This window comes from Pleurodeles waltl, chromosome 3_1 (assembly GCF_031143425.1).
Source record: "Pleurodeles waltl isolate 20211129_DDA chromosome 3_1, aPleWal1.hap1.20221129, whole genome shotgun sequence".
Lineage (NCBI taxonomy): Eukaryota > Metazoa > Chordata > Amphibia > Caudata > Salamandridae > Pleurodeles > Pleurodeles waltl.
Window position 1 is genome coordinate 1575679000 of NC_090440.1, and position 18360 is coordinate 1575697359.

The following is an 18360-nucleotide window of genomic DNA, read 5'->3' on the forward strand; positions in this document are numbered from 1 at the left end:
GGCCCTACCATATGCAGAGCTCTTCTATGTAAAATATGACAAATGCATACACCAAATATGTGAGGTATATTGTTATATTCAATATAATGGCAGCTGGCCTTTAAATCAACGGGTCTCTCAGATTCAAATTTGGTGCCCGAATATTAGAGGAATCCTGGGGAACCAATTCTGATCTCTGTCAACCATGAACTGTTGGTTCATCCACCATAAGCTATTTAAGAAGGCCTAGCTCCACATTAGCATCATTTTTTTAAGCTAATGTGGCATTAGGCTTGCAAAATGGCCATGTCATATTGACAAAGTGGAGCACTGCATGCATTGCGGCACTTTGCTACCCTTTGTGTGTCATTATGCATGCGCCCTGCATAATGTATGCGAAGGGGGTGTTCTGGCACAAGGAGGCCCCAAAAATGGCACAACATAATATACAATATTTCATTGCACCATTTTTGGCATCATTTTTAATGCTTGCTGAAAGCAGGCATAAAAGGGATGTACCCATTGGAATCAAAGGGCCTCCTTGCACTTTGCTCTACTAGTGTCATAATTTTAGATGCCAGTGGAGCAAAGCACCACAATACCGTAAAAAATGTTGACAATATTGTTCCCAATACCTCTATGGTGGGCGGTATCTGAAATACAGCACACGCATGGTGGCATTGGGGGGGTGCATGGGGGTGCAAGAAAAGTGCAAGAAAAGTGCAAGAAAGTGCAAGAAAAGTGGTGCTTCACAATGTGAAGCACCACTTTTCTTTAAATCTGGGCCTTGGTAATTATTGGATGACATAAAGTTTGTACCCTTTGTTTTCAGAGGTCTAACCTGCCACAATTTAAAAGGGGAAAAGAGTAAAAGAATTGCAGAAGCTAAATCTCAAATACCTGGGTGTTGGATTTTATGGGGTGCAATAAATAGCACCCTCCCTCTAGACCACTCACAATCAGGGCCTAGATGCTCTCTTTCAGGTTCCACTGCTTAGCATAATAGAATCAACATTAACTGTTTAATCATGTTGACAGCATATACTCTGAAATAAAATCTACACATATACACATATTTTGGGTGTTTGAACAAAACAAAAAAAATCATACCTCTTTCACTAGCATCATCCACCAAGATTATCTCAGATAATAAATAGTGTGGGGAACGATTTATAACACTGTGAACAGTACGAAGAAGGGTGCTCCAAGCTTCATTGTGAAACACAATAACGATACTGGTATTTGGAAGTTCATCCGGGTACACTTTTGTCTTGCATCTGCAAAGAGAAAGACAACTTTAAGCAATAAGATCATTATATTTAAAAAATAATTCTAAAGGAGTAGTCTGTTTCAAATTTGTAACTGTTGCAAAGGAACCTCATTTTGCAGGGCGATCCAGAATGTTAATGTTTGTTCAACCATGGAACTGGGCTCCATAATTAATTTTATTGAAATGTGTAGATCACTAATTACTGATGAATCATCCTTTAAGATGAATCCTAACACTGATCTATATTAGAATTTCAAGACAACAAATAATCATAACATACACCCTAAAACTACAATCAATAACATTTATTTAAGAGTTTTAGAAACGTATGCACGTTATTACGTTAAGGTTGTTAAATGATTAATAAAGTACTGTACGGTGACTTCAAGGCATTCTACAGTTGAAAACCAAAGCCCATATTTGTTAATATGACAGAAAATATACTTGGGGGGATTCACAAAGGAAAATATACATGTGGATATTTTCTCACATGCAGGTCTACTCAAACAAGTAGGTGTAACTCTTCACTTTCTTGTGATTTACAATTTGTGATTGGAGAGTTACACCCATTTGAGAGAGGGGGTGGCGCCTCCTACATTAGAATCCAGAGTGTAAAGTTACTACTAATAATCAATAGGGATATTATTAATCAAGATATTTAAAAAATATTTTAATGTGTCATACAAATATAGAATACCATTAATGTATTATTAAACTGAAACTCATGAAATAAAATGATACAGCTCATTAACCCATCAAATTAAAAGTGCATTAAATAATATAATAATATTTATTTATTTAGTATTTGTTTATTTATGTATTCATTCACACATATTAATTTGTAAACAATATAATCAAAAGTAGCCACCCTCACTAGCATGTTTATTCTACTTAACTTTAATAAACTTACATAAAATATGTATTTAATTAATTGAAACACTTTTTTAAATAAAACAATTAAGATAACTTCCATGTTATATATATATATATGTATCTATATACATTATATATACATATACATATATATATATATAAATATAAATATACATATACAAATACATATGTAAATATTCAATTAAAAAAGTCCTGATATATGTGAGAAAGATAGTAGCATTTTAAGTGACATTAAAAAACTCAACAACACACGGAATTTTGCCAATTATGCCTATGTGACATAAGTATAATATGCTACTATCAATTTAACCAGAGCATATGGCGGCACCTCCACAAATCCACCCTGAGCATAGAATATGTGCACACAAATTAAAAGCTAATCACTTCAGCATATGCCTCTGGTGCAGAAGTCTCTAAATGTTATGACATGCTAATTGAAACTACCAACAATATGAACCCATGTAGCTTGGCTGGTTAGTTTGAGGTTACTTGTGTTGGTTACTTTCCTTGACCACAGACAGAAACTAGGCCTGTGAAGAATTTCAATTACTCCTGAGTAATTAGGCATTACTCTTTGATAAAGAATTTCAGATAATTATGCGATTACTCTTGCCTGTTCAATTTAGGGGGGAAAATTGTTACTGCAAGAGCAAATTTAGCACTATTTCTCTGTACAATAATGCATCCTTGTCTACATTTTGGATGCAAAAATACATGAAGTAAATTGGGGAACAATCCTAAACCAAGAGCACATTTAGGGCCTCATTACGAGGTTTTAGCACCATGAAAAGGCTGCTGGAGAACACATGCAGGGCGCCAAAGGGGGGCCCCTGCACTGCCCATGCACTTGGCATGGGCAGTGGCGGGGTCCCCCTGCCCACCACCACCGCAATGTTCACTGTATGCTGTGCAGACAGTGAACTTTGCAAATGTACTGGTGCATCCTGCAGGTGACAGCATTGCTGCCAGCTCGATTTCGAGCCACAGACAATGCTGCCACCAGTTGTTAATTCTGGGTGAATATGTTACACATAATTACTTGAGTTATGCCCACTCCTAATGCAAACCAAGTATCATATTCGAAGGTGCAATGTCTATGACAGCACCATATCTGAAGAAGCAAAGACAAATAATGCAGTGGAAAGTTGGCACCATTCCATCCAAGAAATATTTGAAAGAAGCAACACTACATTCTAACAATTCCTAGAAATACTTAAAAAAGAAGAAAGCTTCCAAGAGCTAAAAATTAAACAATCAAGCTCAAACCGAAACTCTCCAAACAAACTAAATGAATAAATGAGCTCCTAGCATTAAAAATAAGACTCTTTATTACCCACACAGGCCCGGCCTAGACTCAATAGCAAAAAGCCTGCCTTAAAAAACCACTGACCAATAAAAACATTTAAACTCCATAAGACACAAACATGCATACCTTATTAATATTTATTTCTGACCATTATTAAAACAAATGTAAAATATCAATCTGAATAAAAAAGTAATTGAAAAACAGAAATTCTGAGTGCTAATTAAACTTTACTATAATAAACATACAAAATATATAAATACACAATACAAACTACCCACCATTATTTTTTCTGCCATCTATAAAAATATATTACCACCATAAAATCATTATACAAACACAATAAATAAACATTAGACCAAAGAAATAGCATTGCCCACCCAATAATATAAATAAATAAAATAACACTTACAAGTTTGGAGCTGAAGTCTTGGTCAATTAAATGATCATCAAAATATAAAGAAATAAAAAAGGGTTAAAAAATTTAAAAATAACCACCATAAAATAGAACATACAGTATGAGACCAATGAAAACCACTCAAAAAAGCAAAGGTTCAAGCCAGACTGTGAAAACAAGAAAAAAAAAACATTTGGTTTAAAAATAACCAACTTCTCTTTCCTTGAAAAAAAATAAGTCTGGGGTACAAATAAACTCAGGTGTTTGAAAAGAACTTCCTGTAAAGCAACAACATATAAATCAACCCAAAAACACTTACAACTATGGTACAAACCGAAACACAGTAAAAAGGCATTAAAATCCAACTTAACCACACTGGGGAAAGTATTCACCTTTGAGCAGTTCAGATTTACTATTTCCACTCAGAACTTTACCACACTGGGGAAAGTGCTGGATCTTGGGAGGTGGTTCAGATTTATCATGCCCACTCTAAACTTAACCATATTGGGGAAAGTGTTGGATTCTAAGGGGCTGAGACTTACTATTCCAAGTCCACACTTAACCACATTGGGAAATTATGGACTTTTGGGATGGGGCAAATTTAGTATTCCTAGCTTAAATTTACAGACATTAGGAAAAATACAGTACTTTAAAATTTCAAAACTAATTAATACCATACTAGAACACTATATTAGACATTACACTAACAAATACATTACACATATCAGTTTTAACTATCCAAAAAAGTAAATTGAGATTACTATCAATTGATGTAAAAACACAAATATAACTATAACTTTCAAATTATTATGAAGCATACTTTTAAAAAAACAAATACAGTTTCAAACGATTATTTAAAAATATAGATATTTTAAAATATATAAATAGCTTTAAACCCCCCCAATCATAAGGAAATATCAAATAAAAAAACTAAGGCCCTCATTACAACCCTGGCGGTCGGTGGTAAAGCGGCGGTAAGACCGCAAACAGGCCGGCAAAAAAAAAAAATGGAATTATGACCGAGGCGGTTACCGCCGCAGTCATCCGCCACTTCACCATTCCGACCGCCATGGCGGTGAAGACCGCTGGGCTGGAGATTGCGGTCTCCAGCCCGGCGGTCGTCACTAGACCGCCGACAGTATCAGGACCCTGCATACCGCCATGGATCTCGGGTGGTTGGGAACCGCCATAAGATCCATGGCGGTAGGCACTATCAGTGCCAGGGAATTCCTTCCCTGGCACTGATAGGGGTCTCCCCCACCCCCTGCTACCCCCCACGAATCCTCCCCCTACACCCCCCACCCCCCTGCCGCCCCCCAAAGGTGGCACAACCCCCCTCCCCACCCCGAACACGCACGTATACACACCCCTACATGCACACACCCCCAACATGCACATATACACACCCCTACACGCACACACCCCAACATGCACATATACACACCCCTACACGCACACATACACCCTGACAACACATACCCGCACACATACAAACAGACATGCACACCGTCCGACCCACACACATTTCCCATACACACAACACCCCTCCGCACGCATCCACTCACTCACTCACCCCCTCTACACTCTCACACGCACACCCCCATGCACGCAGAAAACACACAACACCCCCCGCCCCCTTCCCTAACGGACGATCAACTTACCTTGTCCGTTGATCCTCCGGGAGGGGACTGGATCCATGGGGGCAGCTCCGCCACCAGAACACCGTCACCAGAACACCGCCACACCTAATCATAGGACGTGATTCAGTGGCCGGTGTTCTGTTGACGTGGCGGTGGAGGTTGAGCAACCTCCACTTTACCGCCGTCCACCAGTATGGCTGCTGGCGGCTTTTCGTACGAAAAAGGACGGCGGGCTGACAGCAGTCATAATACGCGGCGTGGAAGACCGCCACCACTGGCGGTCTTCAGCACAGCGGTACCTCGGCGGTCTTGTAAAAAGACTGCCGAGGTCATAATGACCCCCTAAATTTTTTCAACCAATGAATATATTTACATTAATCAAATTCAATATTTTATTAATAAAAATAAAACATATTTACACATATTAAGGACCTACAAATGTTTTACCAACCTGTAAAAGACCTATAAAATATTTTCAAAACATAGCAATATTAACATGAAATAATAAAAAAATAAAATATTTTACATGTAATAATTTGAATTTTAAATAGTTAAAAAATAAACAATTTAAAGATTAGATTTCATAAAATAATTTATTGTAAAAAATCTGGAAAAATAAAAACATAAATTAACATCAAAATTGTATTAATGAAATACTTAAAAATGTTAACATTTCAAAGTAATCCCCACTCTATGGCCCTTACACTCTTTACTCAACATTGTGCTCCTAAAATCAAAAAGAAACACACATTTAAACAACAAATACATTATGTTAAAACAAACAAATTACACTTAATTTAAAAAATTATAATTTTACATGTAATATTCTGACCATGATATCCTTGACATCACAATATCAAACACAATATTTATACCTTAAAATAATCTTTCAACATTAATCTGTTGGAAGACCAATGCTAGACATCGATGGCTGTCCTACATGCCTCTAAAGCCCTCAATATGAGTGCAATGATGTGCATGATAACTCCTGTTATCACACATATCGGAACTATGAAATGTGTGCCAAATCCTGTCATTCCACTTTCCTCCCTGGAAAGGTTTGTATTTTTTGTTTCCCTTTCTGGGTTGGGAAGAGGAGTAGATCACCCCACATTTGATAGAGGTGTAGGGTTAGGGGTTTCTTTACTAGGAAAATATTTTCTCCATAAGAATAAACAAATTGTCAATATGGACAAGGGATCCTATTCCCTTTCAGTAGAGCTCTCTTCTTTGTGGGGAGCCAGTGAAGGGATTTGAGGTGTGGTGAGATTCGTTTGTGGCGGGGGAGGCCAAGGACGAGGCGTGCGGCTGTGTTCTGGATTCTCTGGAGTTTGCTTTTGAGTTTGAGTGTGGTGCCAGCGTAGACGGCATTACCGTAGTCTAGTCTGCTGCTGATGAGTGCATGGGTGACTGTCTTCCTGGTCTCTGGGGGAATCCATTTGAAGGATTTTTTTAGAGTGCGGAGTGTGTGGAAGCAGGAGGAGGTTAGAGTATTGATTTGCTGTGTCATGGAGAGGGAGGGGTCCAGGATGATGCTGAGGTTGCGTGTGTAGTTTGCGGGGGTGGGTGCGGGGCCTAGGGCGGTGGGCCATCAGGAGTCGTCCCATATGGTTTTGTTGGGGCCGAAGATGATGATCTCAGTTTTGTTGGAGTTAAGCTTGAGGTGGTTGGTCGTCATCCAGTTGGCGGTGTCGAAAAGAGCAGCGTGTAGGTTGGTTTTGGCGGTGGTGGGGTTGCAGGTGAGGGAGAGGATGAGTTGGGTGTTATCTGCATAGGAGAGCATAGTGATTTCGTGTGATCGGAGGATGTTGGCTAGGGGGATCATGTAAATGTTGAAGAGTGTGGGGCTGATGGAGGAGCCTTGGGGGACTCCACAGATGTTCTTGGTAGCGGTGGAGTGGAAAGGTGGAAGGTGGAGTCTCTGGGTCCAGCCGGTGAGGAAGGAGGTGAGCCAGTCTAAGGCTTTGTGGCGAATTCCTATGTTGTGTAGTCGTGTGTGGAGTGTGTGGTGGCAGACAGTGTCAAAGGCTGCAGAGAGGTCTAGGAGGATGAGTGTGACGGTCTCGCCTTTGTTGACTTTGGTCCTGATGTCGTCAGTGCATGCGATGAGGGCGGTTTCCGTGCTGTGGTTCTTGCGGAACCCGGATTGTGAGGGGTCAAGAGTGTTGTTTTCTTCGAGGAAGTGCGATAGGCGGGCGCTGATTAGTTTCTCTGTAACCTTGGCGGGGAAAGGGAGGAGGGATATGGGGCGATAGTTGGAGAGGGTCTCCGGGTCGGCTTTGTTTTTTTTTAGGAGAGTGGTGATTTCCGCGTGCTTCCAGGGGTCTGGTTAGGTGGCGGAGTCGAAAGAGGAGTTGATTATGTCGCAGAGTATGGGGGCGATGGTTGGGCTGGCTTTGTTGTAGATGCGATGTGGGCAGGGGTCAGAGGGTGATCCGGAGTGGATGGAGTTCATGTTTTTTTTCGGTTTCTTCATGTGTGGTGGGGGCCCAGGTGGTGAGTGTGGTGGGGGGGTCATGAGTGGGAGTTGAGTTGGGTGAGTGAGGGGTGTGTGTGGTGGGTGGGTGTGGTATGAAGCTGTTGTGGATGTCCAGGATTTTGTGGTGGAAGTGGTTGGAGAGGGCGTCACATAGGGGCTGTGTGTGTGAGGGGTCTATGTTGCTGGATTTGGGTTTGGCTAGTTCATTAATGATGGTGAAGAGTTCTTTGCTGTTTTGAGAGTTGTTGTGAAGGCGTGTCTTGTAGTGATCTCTTTTGGTGGTGCGTATGAGTTGGTGATGGGTGCGAATGGTGGCTTTGAGGGTGGAGAAGTTGGTTGTAGAGGGTTCTTGTCGCCATGTTGTCTCTGCTTGGCGGCATTTGCGCTTGGAGTTCGGGGGTGAACCATGGGGCGTTCTTGATGTTGCGGGTGGCGATGTGTTTTCTGAGGGGGGCTAGTGTGTCTGCGCAGGTAGTGATCCATTTCCAGAGGTTGTGTGCTCCTGTGTTGGGGTCGTTGGTGTGGGGGGGGTTGTGAGCCAGTTGGGAGTTCAGGTGTTCTGTGGGGATCTTGTCCCACATGCGGTAGGGTGTGGTGCGTTGATGGTGGTGTGTGGGGGGTTTGGTGAAGGAGAAGTGGACGCAGTGGTGGTCAGTCCAGAGGAGTTCGGTGGTGTGGGTGTAGGCTATGTGTTGGCTTGAGGTGAAAATTGCATCGAGCGTGTGTCCTGCTGAGTGGGTGGGTGCGGTGACCAGTTGTTTGAGCCCAAGGTTGGTGAGGTGGTCTATGAGGGAGGTAGAGTTGTGGTCTTGTAGATTCTCCAAGTGAAAGGTGAAGTCACCGAGGAGGATGTAGTCTGTGGAGGTGAGGGCGTGCAAGCTGATGATGTCGGCGATGGTGTCGCAGAAGGCGGGGCGTGGTCCTGGTGGTCTGTAGATTAGTGTACCTCTGAGGGTGGAGTTGTTGTTAATGTGGATTAGGAAGTGCATGTGTTCTGTGTTGTCGATAGTGTCTTGGGAGCTGGTGGTGACTTTGATGGTGTCCCTGTGTAGGATGGCGATGCCACCACCTGGCCTGTTGAGGCGGTCTTTGCGTTGGAGTTTGTATCCCTTGGGGGTGGCGATGGCTATGTCGGGTTCCGAGGAGAGGTTGGTCCAGGTTTCCGTGAGGAAGGCGATGTCTGGTGAGTGTGATGTGATGAGGTCCCAGAGTTCTATGGCATGTTTGTGAAGGGAGCGGGTGTTGAGGAGCAGGCAGTTGAGGTGGTTGTGGTGTTGGTGTGGTGCATGAGGGTGTTGTTGTGGTTGTGGGGTGGTGTGCTGTGGGGCTGGTTGGTGGGGGTGGGGACAGAGCAGGTGTGTGTTGCGTTGGGGGTGTTGTGTGTGTTGTCGGGGGGGGTCGCTATGGCTGGTGTGAGGGATGAGGAGCAGAAGAAATGACAGGTGGGGCAGGTGAAGGGGCCATGAGTGTGTGTGGGGCTGGAAAGGGTGCAGGTGGGGCGAGGGCCTGCGTTGAGTGAGTGGAGGGTGAGGGGGGAGTAGGTTTGTCTGAGGGGACCAGGGGGACTGGCGCTGGGCGCAGTCTTGGCGTGGACGGGCGCAGACGGGCTTGCCTTTGGCACGCCTTTGGCACGCCAGCAGCACGTCCGCGCTGCGGCTGCCATAAATGGAGGGGAGGGAGGGATTGGCAGCTGGGAGGAGGGAGGGCAGGACGAATGGGAAGGCTGGGGGGTGGAGCTGCAAGGGACGCAGCGGCTGGGGAATCTAACAGAAAGGAACGGACAGTGAGAAGGAGGAGGGGGGAGGTGGGAGGGGCCGCAGGGGACGCAGCGGCTCGGGAATCTAACAGAAAGGAACGGACGGTGAGAAGGAGGAGGGTGGAGGCGGGAGGGGCCGCAGGGTATGCAGCGGCTGGGGAATCTAACATAAAGGAACGGACGGTGAGAAGGAGGAGGGGGAGGTGGGAGGGGCCGCAGGGGACGCAGCGGCTGGGGAATCTAACAGAAAGGAACGGACGGTGAGAAGGAGGAGGGGGGAGGCGGGAGGGGCAGCAGGGGACGCAGCGGCTGGGGAATCTAACAATATAAGGAAAACGGATGGTGAGGAGGTGGCGCTGGGCGGCGGAGCGGGGAGCGACCTGCCTGCTGAAGCAGGGTCGAGGGTTGCACAATAGTTTGAGAGACAAATATCCAAAGCTCACTATGCAAACAATACCTGCACAATGAGGATGGGAGCATCAGGAGCACTCATGGCACACATTACACTTTGCACATGCCCCTAAAACAACATTTGCACAGGAACTGGTCCTTCAGATATCTCTGGAACAAACAGTAGTAGAGCATAGTGACATGCCTATCTGCATAATGTGGAAGTGAAAGTCAAGAAAGCAACAGCATGGGTTATACATCTAGATGAAGTAACTGCAAGGTACACACATCAAAATGGACACCTGTACAGTTAAATGCAAAGAAAGCTAGAACAACATGAAAAAATGTACAATCCATATCAGAGGGACAAGTCTAACACAGTTCATGCTGAGATTGGACAACACAAAATGAAACACTTACCATATCAAACTTAACACAATGCAGTGACACCCCATTTGGATTAACACCCACATATCCTACAGTCAACATCTACCTTTCTCTTGAATGACACCAGCACTGCCCACTGCACAATATTGCAAAAAACAGCAAGTGGATCAGCAATCAGGCTAAAATACACATAATTGTAGGCATACATCACAAGCTACTGAGGAACAACATAAAGGTATAAAAGGAATTGCAGGACAAATGTGTACTCAAAATTCTACAACTTGGGGTTTATCAACTCTAAATGCATCAGAGCAAAGGCCATTGACCAGTCCATATAGATATGCCCATGCACATCACTGTGCCCACACTTGACTCCAATCACTGCCAGGGAACCTCCACAGAAATGGGCATCAAGTGGGCAAGCAGGCACCTCAGGGCTTATCTTTGGGTGGGTTGGGGTTGGGTTTGGGAGGGTTTTTTTATTTGGAGGGTGGGCTTCTTCTTGGGGGTATGGTTGTTTGCAGGGGGGCAGGTGTGACAGTGGTGGACTTTGATAAGGAAGGGATAGGTTGGGATGTGGGTGGGGGCCTGTTGGCAAAGGGGGTAGAGGGAACAGTGGAGACGGCATGCTCAAAAAGGAAACTCTCCTTGGGAAAATGAGGAGGGTCCCCAGAAGGGGTTGGGGATTTGGAGGTTGAGGGAGTGGTTGTCTGGTGTGTGGGTGTAGATGTCTTTGTGTGTGCATATGTGAGGTATGCTTCTGTTTGGGTGGTGTCTGTTGCATGAATGAGTGTGGGCATTTGTTTGTCTTGGGGCTGGGAGGTGGAGGTGTTGGGTGATGCAGTGGTGGATGTATGTGTCTGTTGGGGTGGTATCTGTGAGTATGCTGGATGTTGTGGATGTTTGTGTGTCTGTTGGGGTGGTGTCTGCCAGTATGCTGATTGTGGTGGATGTTTGTGTGTCTGTTGGGTGGTGTCTTCAGGTATGCTGGATATGGTGGATGTGTCTGTGGGTGTTATGGTGATGTTTGCAGGTATAGTGATGTGGTGGATGTGTCTGTGTCTGCTGTGCTGTTGTCTGGATATATAGTGGGTGTGGTGGATATATCACTGGCCTTTGTGGTGGTGTCTGAGGGTATTCTGCATTTGGTGTTTGGGTCATTGGGGGTGGTGGGAGTGTCTGGTGAAGTGGTGGCTGATATTGTGTTTGTGGGTGTATGCTGAGTGCCTGTGTGTCAGTGTGTTTTGTGGTGTTTGTGTCAATATGTGCTGTTTGTGTATGTTGAGGTGGGTGCCTGCAGACGTGTCTGTGTGCTTGGGACAGGAAGGGGAATAGGTGATTTGAATTGGGAAGAGGGAGGTGAAGGGGAGGAGGAATGTGGGGGTGACTGACTGTCCCAAGCACACAGTCAGTGAGGAGGCCAGGGCCTGAAAAGATCTCTGTAGGCCAGACATGGAACTATGAATGTCTGCCTGGAAAGCATTGGTTTGCTGAAGTTGGCTGGCCAACCCCTGGATGTCATTAACAATAGCAGTCTGACCCACAGAGATACTCCTCAGGAAGTCAATAGCCTCCTCACTGAGGGCAGCAGGGGTAACAGGGGCTGGGTCAGAGATACCCGCAGCAAAGGAGATGCCCCCCTTCCTTGAATGAGTCGGCACAGCCAACTGGGTGGCAAACAACAGGGAAGGTGGTGATAGAACTGGTGGTGGTGGACAAAGATGGTACAGGATTAGGTCCTGGTGGGTCCGCCACTACTAGGGAGTGGTCACTTGTGGTATAATTTGATGATGACAACGTTAATCTTGTCTCATCCATGACACTCCCCTCACCCTCTGGGACACTGTGTCCCTCTGTGTCCGTCGTGTCATGACTGGAGGTTCCGTGTCCAGATGCTTCTGACTTGATTATGCCCTGTCTCCTTCAATTGCCAGGGCTGATGCTACAAATACAGAGAGGAAAAGGGTCACTAGATGTTGCTAATCACACTTAAAAAACAGCAGTGATTAGCAATCATTACCATGACGTCAAGTAGGCCCCAGCAACAAAGTACATCAAAGTGTCTCCTACATGTACCATGCCACATGCATGCATGCCATCTGAACTGTCAACAGTTGCCCACAGAAAAATCAGGATCTCAGACAACTACAATTGCAAAGTTGAAGTTGTGCAATCCCAGTAACCACTGAACAAGTAGGAGACCACATCACATTCAATGCTTTGCCTCATGGAGCATACCTCAGTTACTTGTTGTCATGATATAGTAGGCCACTGCCAACTTCATTCTCACATATCCCACACAATATCATGCAGAAATCTATTTGTCAAATACACAATACCATAACAATAAGAAGCCATGCTCCTGAAACCTGCCATGTTGCTGACAACAGCACAATAGCCTGGAGAATGTGACATGGACATACTCATGTCACACTGGAAACATATCAACGATGCAAACTTCACCATGTGACATATGCCCTAATGGAGTCATGGAGGTAGCACTAATGTTGCTCAGATATGCTACTCATTTGGCATGGAAATGTACACCGTATACAAAATGTGCAAAATGTCAGGGAGATATGTTTTTAAAATCCACAACACAATGAATCAGCAAGCCCCAGGCAAATCACCCCTAACGTCTAGCACCCCTTACAATGACGTAATCGGATTGCATCAGCAGACGCCATTAGTCCTTTGTATGTTAGAGAGACCCAGAGATTTGCAAGTACTTGTAGAAAGCCCTCAACATGTTTTGTCAATGGGAAGCTGAATCACTGTCTCCATTTTGGTCCTGAAAACCCAGATGTCTGTGGATGAATGGTTGTACCCAACATCATGTGATTTCAACATAACTGCAGGTCATTCCATGATGCATGACAACAGTCAGGTAACACACCTTACCCATTACACCTGTGCAGTGCACATTCCCACATGATGCCACATGAATTGCATGAAATGCACATTGTGTGTAAAAACTCTAGTCCTACCCATCATATCCCTTATTGCTACTGCAGCTGTACATGTCAAATGGCATGCTGTGACAGGTTTGGGTATGTGTCCGCCAACAATCAATGGTGACACACTCCTGCCTGTGGCACCAAATGACATGTAGTCCCATTGCAAATGTCCTATTCCAAACACAGCTTGGCATGCACATATATGTGAGCAAATACAGATATCACACCATGAACACAGGTAGACCATGCATGAAAAAACAGTGTACACATTTTGTCAGAAGAGAAAGGGAACATGCTAACATGTAGACACAAGGAACTTTGGCTTCAGTGATGGCACATAAATCATGTCAATGGACATTCCCCACTTACCAAAGGAAAGCACTGATCTATAGTTGACCCAAAGAATAATGTATGCTCTGTCACATATATGATGACCATCTTCACATTATAGAAAGTAGTGAGGCACAAGCACTCGTCTGTGGGGGGGCGGATGCCAATGTACTCATTTGATGAGACACATGGCTGAGAACAATGATCTATCACTTCTTTTCCTTTGGCCTGTAACACTGGGGAGTAGTGGTCTGTAGCGTAGAATTTACACCCACAACAACAACAAACATTACTTGATTGATCAATGAACAAAGCCATGTGTTTTCCCTGGAGAGCTAATTGTTAGTGGATTGTGCACAGTTGTGTCCTAGGTCCCTGGGCCAATAGGCAAGGCATATCAGTGTGCACCACATTACGTATCTACACAAACGGTTACTCATCTACTGTGTCACACATGGCTCATCCCTAATCGTCAGGGGAAGATGTCTGAACCTGACACATTAATTTGTCAATGTGACAGGCAGAAATATGCAGTTTACTCACTGCTGTGTTCCCCTCGAATGCCCATCAAGGTCTGGGTAGGTCACTGCCAGAATGGTCGGGCCATTAGGGGGGTCATGGTCCGATGTGCCACCCGCCCATGCTGGGAGGACAGCCCCAGCTGGACCTCTGAGATCTTCCAGGCCCAGCATCTCAGGTCCTCCCACCTCTTCTGACAGTGGGCACTCCGCTGGCTGTGGACAGCCCAGGTAGCACACCTTTGGGGTGATGGTTCTCCGTATCGTCTTTTTCTGATGTGTGTTTACCTGTATGGATGCAAGAGACAAATAAAGGGATTACAATCACAAGTTTTTGCCCAAATGGTTGTGTCACACACATGTCAGAAACACCAAGCAAAAAATGGTAAATTTGTCAATACACCACATGTGTAAAGCATACAAGTCAATAAGTACAGGGACATGACTACAGATTTTTGTACCCATCTGCAGACTAACCTACTACCGTGCTCATGGCCTACAGTGAATAAGCAAGCCTACTTACACTAGGTAGCTGACGCTCCAGCAACATGGACTGTGATGTAAGCCACAATGAAACACTACACACATTTGTGACTTCTGAAGGGTAATCTCCTTAGACCTGACTGGACCAACACATTCACATTCTGCAAGACTGACTCACTGCATGCAGTCTCTACAGTCAACCTACATACTTCATCCTTCCATTTGGGTGGCAATGAAGGGGCTGGCATGGTGGGTACAGAAAGTGTCTTCCATGTGCATGTGTGGACATGTGGTCTACCAAATGCAGACTCATTTCATGGGGGGGAGTTCTGTGGTATATATATGTCACACAGAACACTCCTTTGGGCATATGTCTAAACTACAGTGATGGCACCCAACATACAAAGGTATACATTGTTAAATTTCTGCTATGTAACAAAGCTACTGAGTCACATGTCATGGCCTCAAGGAATCTACACACTGTCTGCACTGTAGGTCTGTCATTTGTGCAATAAGCCTGTACAGGACAATTATGATTTATGTGAAGGTGACAACAGAGCTGTGGGACTAAGGGACCTGTCATGAGTGAAAGACACACATCGACAATGATAGAAAATGCACATTTGGACTACTTCTGGGATGTACCTCTGTACCAATTTCAAATCTAATCAAAGGAGTGAGACATTCAGGGCATGTTTTGCCACTAGAGCATTATATTGACCACATGACAGGAAGTGCTGGTGTACAGGGAGTGGGCACAGTGTCACAGCTGCATAGCCACAGTGACTCTCCCACAGTCTGGACTATGGGCCAGATGTAGCAAAGGTTTTTACCCATTCTGTGTCAATGGGAAAAAGTGTTCGTACATATGGCCCTATGTCCCATACTCCGAGATACATTCGAGAGGCCCTGGTCTCTGCAGGATGAGAATACAGAGCCTACATGACACTCACATTTCCATCACTTCCATGAATGTCAGTACATCATGTGGTCATCAGCAATGTGGCTTGTGATTTGAATGGCAAACTAAAGGACAGAGGGGGTCATTATGAACCTGGCGGTCTTTGACCGCTAGGGCCAAAACGACGGGAGCACCGCCAACATGCTGGCGGTGCCTCCCGGCGTATTTGGACGGTCGCACCGCCGGGGCCGGCAGTATACCGCCATTTCAGCCCCGGCGGTGATAATCCACCAGGGCAGCGCTGCAAGCAGTGCTGCCCTGGGGATTATGACTCCCCTACCGCCAGCCTGTTTCTGGTGGTTTGCACCGCCAGGAAGAGGCTGGCGGTAAGGGGACTCAGGGGGCCCCTGGGGGCCCCTGCACTGCCCATGCACTTGGCATTGGCAGTGCAGGGGCCCACAGGCAGAGCCCCGTCGCAAATTCGGGCAGTGAAATGCGCGACGAGTGCTACTGCACCCGCTGCACATCAGCATTGCCATCGGCTCAATTACGAGCCGGCGGCAATGTTGATGTGACTTTTCCACTGGGCCACCAGACGGTAACCCTGTTACCGTCCGCTGGCCCAGCGGAAAAGTCAAAATAGGGAGCCAGCCATACCGCCAGCAATGGCGGTATTCTGGCGCCCCCATGAGTGAGTCATGATATGCTTTCCAGACAACAGTTTTTGCAAGAACAGATGTGGGTTGAAAGATCTGTGGCACTATACATATGGCTTACAAGATCCTCAAATGACTCAGACAAGGTGCATACACAGCTGATGTTGTCATGCACATACATGTTGTCTAACATTAACAACCATCATAAAGAAAGAAATGTCATTGGATGGTGGTAAAGACTCCTTGCCTAGGTATGTGCATCCAACCTAAGGAGGATCTAGGACCCCAAAAACATCACACAGCACAATGTTAATGAACACAACATATATAACTGGTCACCAGTACCTGTACCACATACATCACATTGATGTGACACAGACTGCAACAACAGGCACACAAGAAGTCTAACTGGCACACAGGGGCACATTGTAGCCTCTGAGGAGGGAAACAATGGTGTTGAACAGAGTCAATTGTGCACATGAGGTACTAACCTGCTCCTCTGGTGGGCCATACAGCAGTCCATACAGAGGAAGGGCCTCTTTCACAAGCCTTTCCAGCTCCTCTGGAGAGAAGGCAGGGATCCTATCACCTGCTGGACATGGCATGATTGATCACAGAGGTGGCACAAAGCAGCTCAAGTAGTGGAGGTGTTGCTGGCAGCAGTGTCAAGTGAGTGAATTTGCACAAAACGGCTGTCACCTCTGTCACATACGTGGCCATCTTTGGAGACGGACAGAGCCATTGGGCCACGACTGCCACAGGCAAAAACATTAGCCGATGGCTGCATCTGCCGCGGTTGGAACTTACCGCACACATGATTTCCGCTGTCGGTTGTGGGTGGTTCCTAATATCCAGTGGAGTAGTTCAGGGATGCACCATTTTGTTGGTATGAAATACTGTATATGGCTTTGTAAACTATGTCACACCTACAATATATGAGTTAACTCATCACAAACACCCTTATTCTGTCTTGTTATGTAGATCCTACTACACAACCACCAGCGTAGTGCGTTGCAGGGCACAGATGGTATATGACAGCGGTGCACAGTCCACCATTGCTGATGGTATTTTTGGCAGTCGGAAAATACAGTCACAGTTCGAGGGGCAATTGTGTAGCAGATAGTTGGGTTTCACCTGAATCCATGTTGTGGACACGTGATAATAACCATAGGGGTCACATGTGACCCTTGTGTAGTTGCCAACTGGGATGTATTCTGTGTGTCATATCTATCCAGTCAGAAATGCTTTGTCACATGATATTGTTGGTATGCATCATCCATGTTGCTAAGGACACACTCACTAATGCTACAAATCACGTCTTGCCACACATAGGTGCCCTGGGAGAGGGAGGATGTGACAACCTCCTGTCTACTGTACACTGACAGAACTTCAGACCATAGAAGACTGCCACATCATCCAGTTATATTGCCTGGATAGGCAATCAACAGTCAACTTATGTCATCAGTTGGAGCCAGATCTGTTGTCAGATAATAGTAATCCACCCAGCATACCACCCATTGCACAAGTCATGTCAGTAAAACACTTCCTGGCCACAGGGTCCTTCCAGGATACAGTGGCCCTATCTGCTGGTGTGTCCCAACCAATGTTCAGTCTGGTGTTGAAGGATTTCCTTCCAGCAATGTTGAATCACACTGACAGCTATATCGGGTTTCACCGAAGTGAGGACTTACCCAATGCGAAGGCTGACTTTTGTGGTTTTGCCCACCTTCAACATGAGCTGGGAGTCATTGATGGCACATATGTTAGCTTGGTGCCACCTCATGCCACTGAACAAGTCTATCACAACAGAAAGAACTTTCCATCCATCCCATCAACGTGCAAGCTGTCTGTTTGGCGCATCTCTACATCTCAATTGTGTGTGCTCATTATCCTGGATCTGCCCATGATTCCTTCATAATTCAGAACAGAACTTTACCCCAGCTGATGTCACAAATGCAGCCAAAGAGGGCCTGGCTTGTTGGTAAGTCACTTCTGTCCTGATTGTGTTTGAGCAATGTCA

The 18360-nt window shown here is 45.3% G+C and overlaps 1 protein-coding gene across 2 annotated transcripts in view; it reads right to left on the reverse strand.

Annotated features, from left to right (window-relative positions):
• Positions 1-18360, reverse strand: part of GALNT13 (polypeptide N-acetylgalactosaminyltransferase 13) — a 1141430-nt gene that overhangs the window by 771418 nt on the left and 351652 nt on the right. For both annotated transcript variants that reach the window (XM_069225168.1, XM_069225167.1), the window contains exon 3: positions 1090-1256. In XM_069225168.1, the coding sequence (XP_069081269.1) occupies positions 1090-1256 (167 nt within the window). The remainder of the gene's footprint in view (positions 1-1089; positions 1257-18360) is intronic.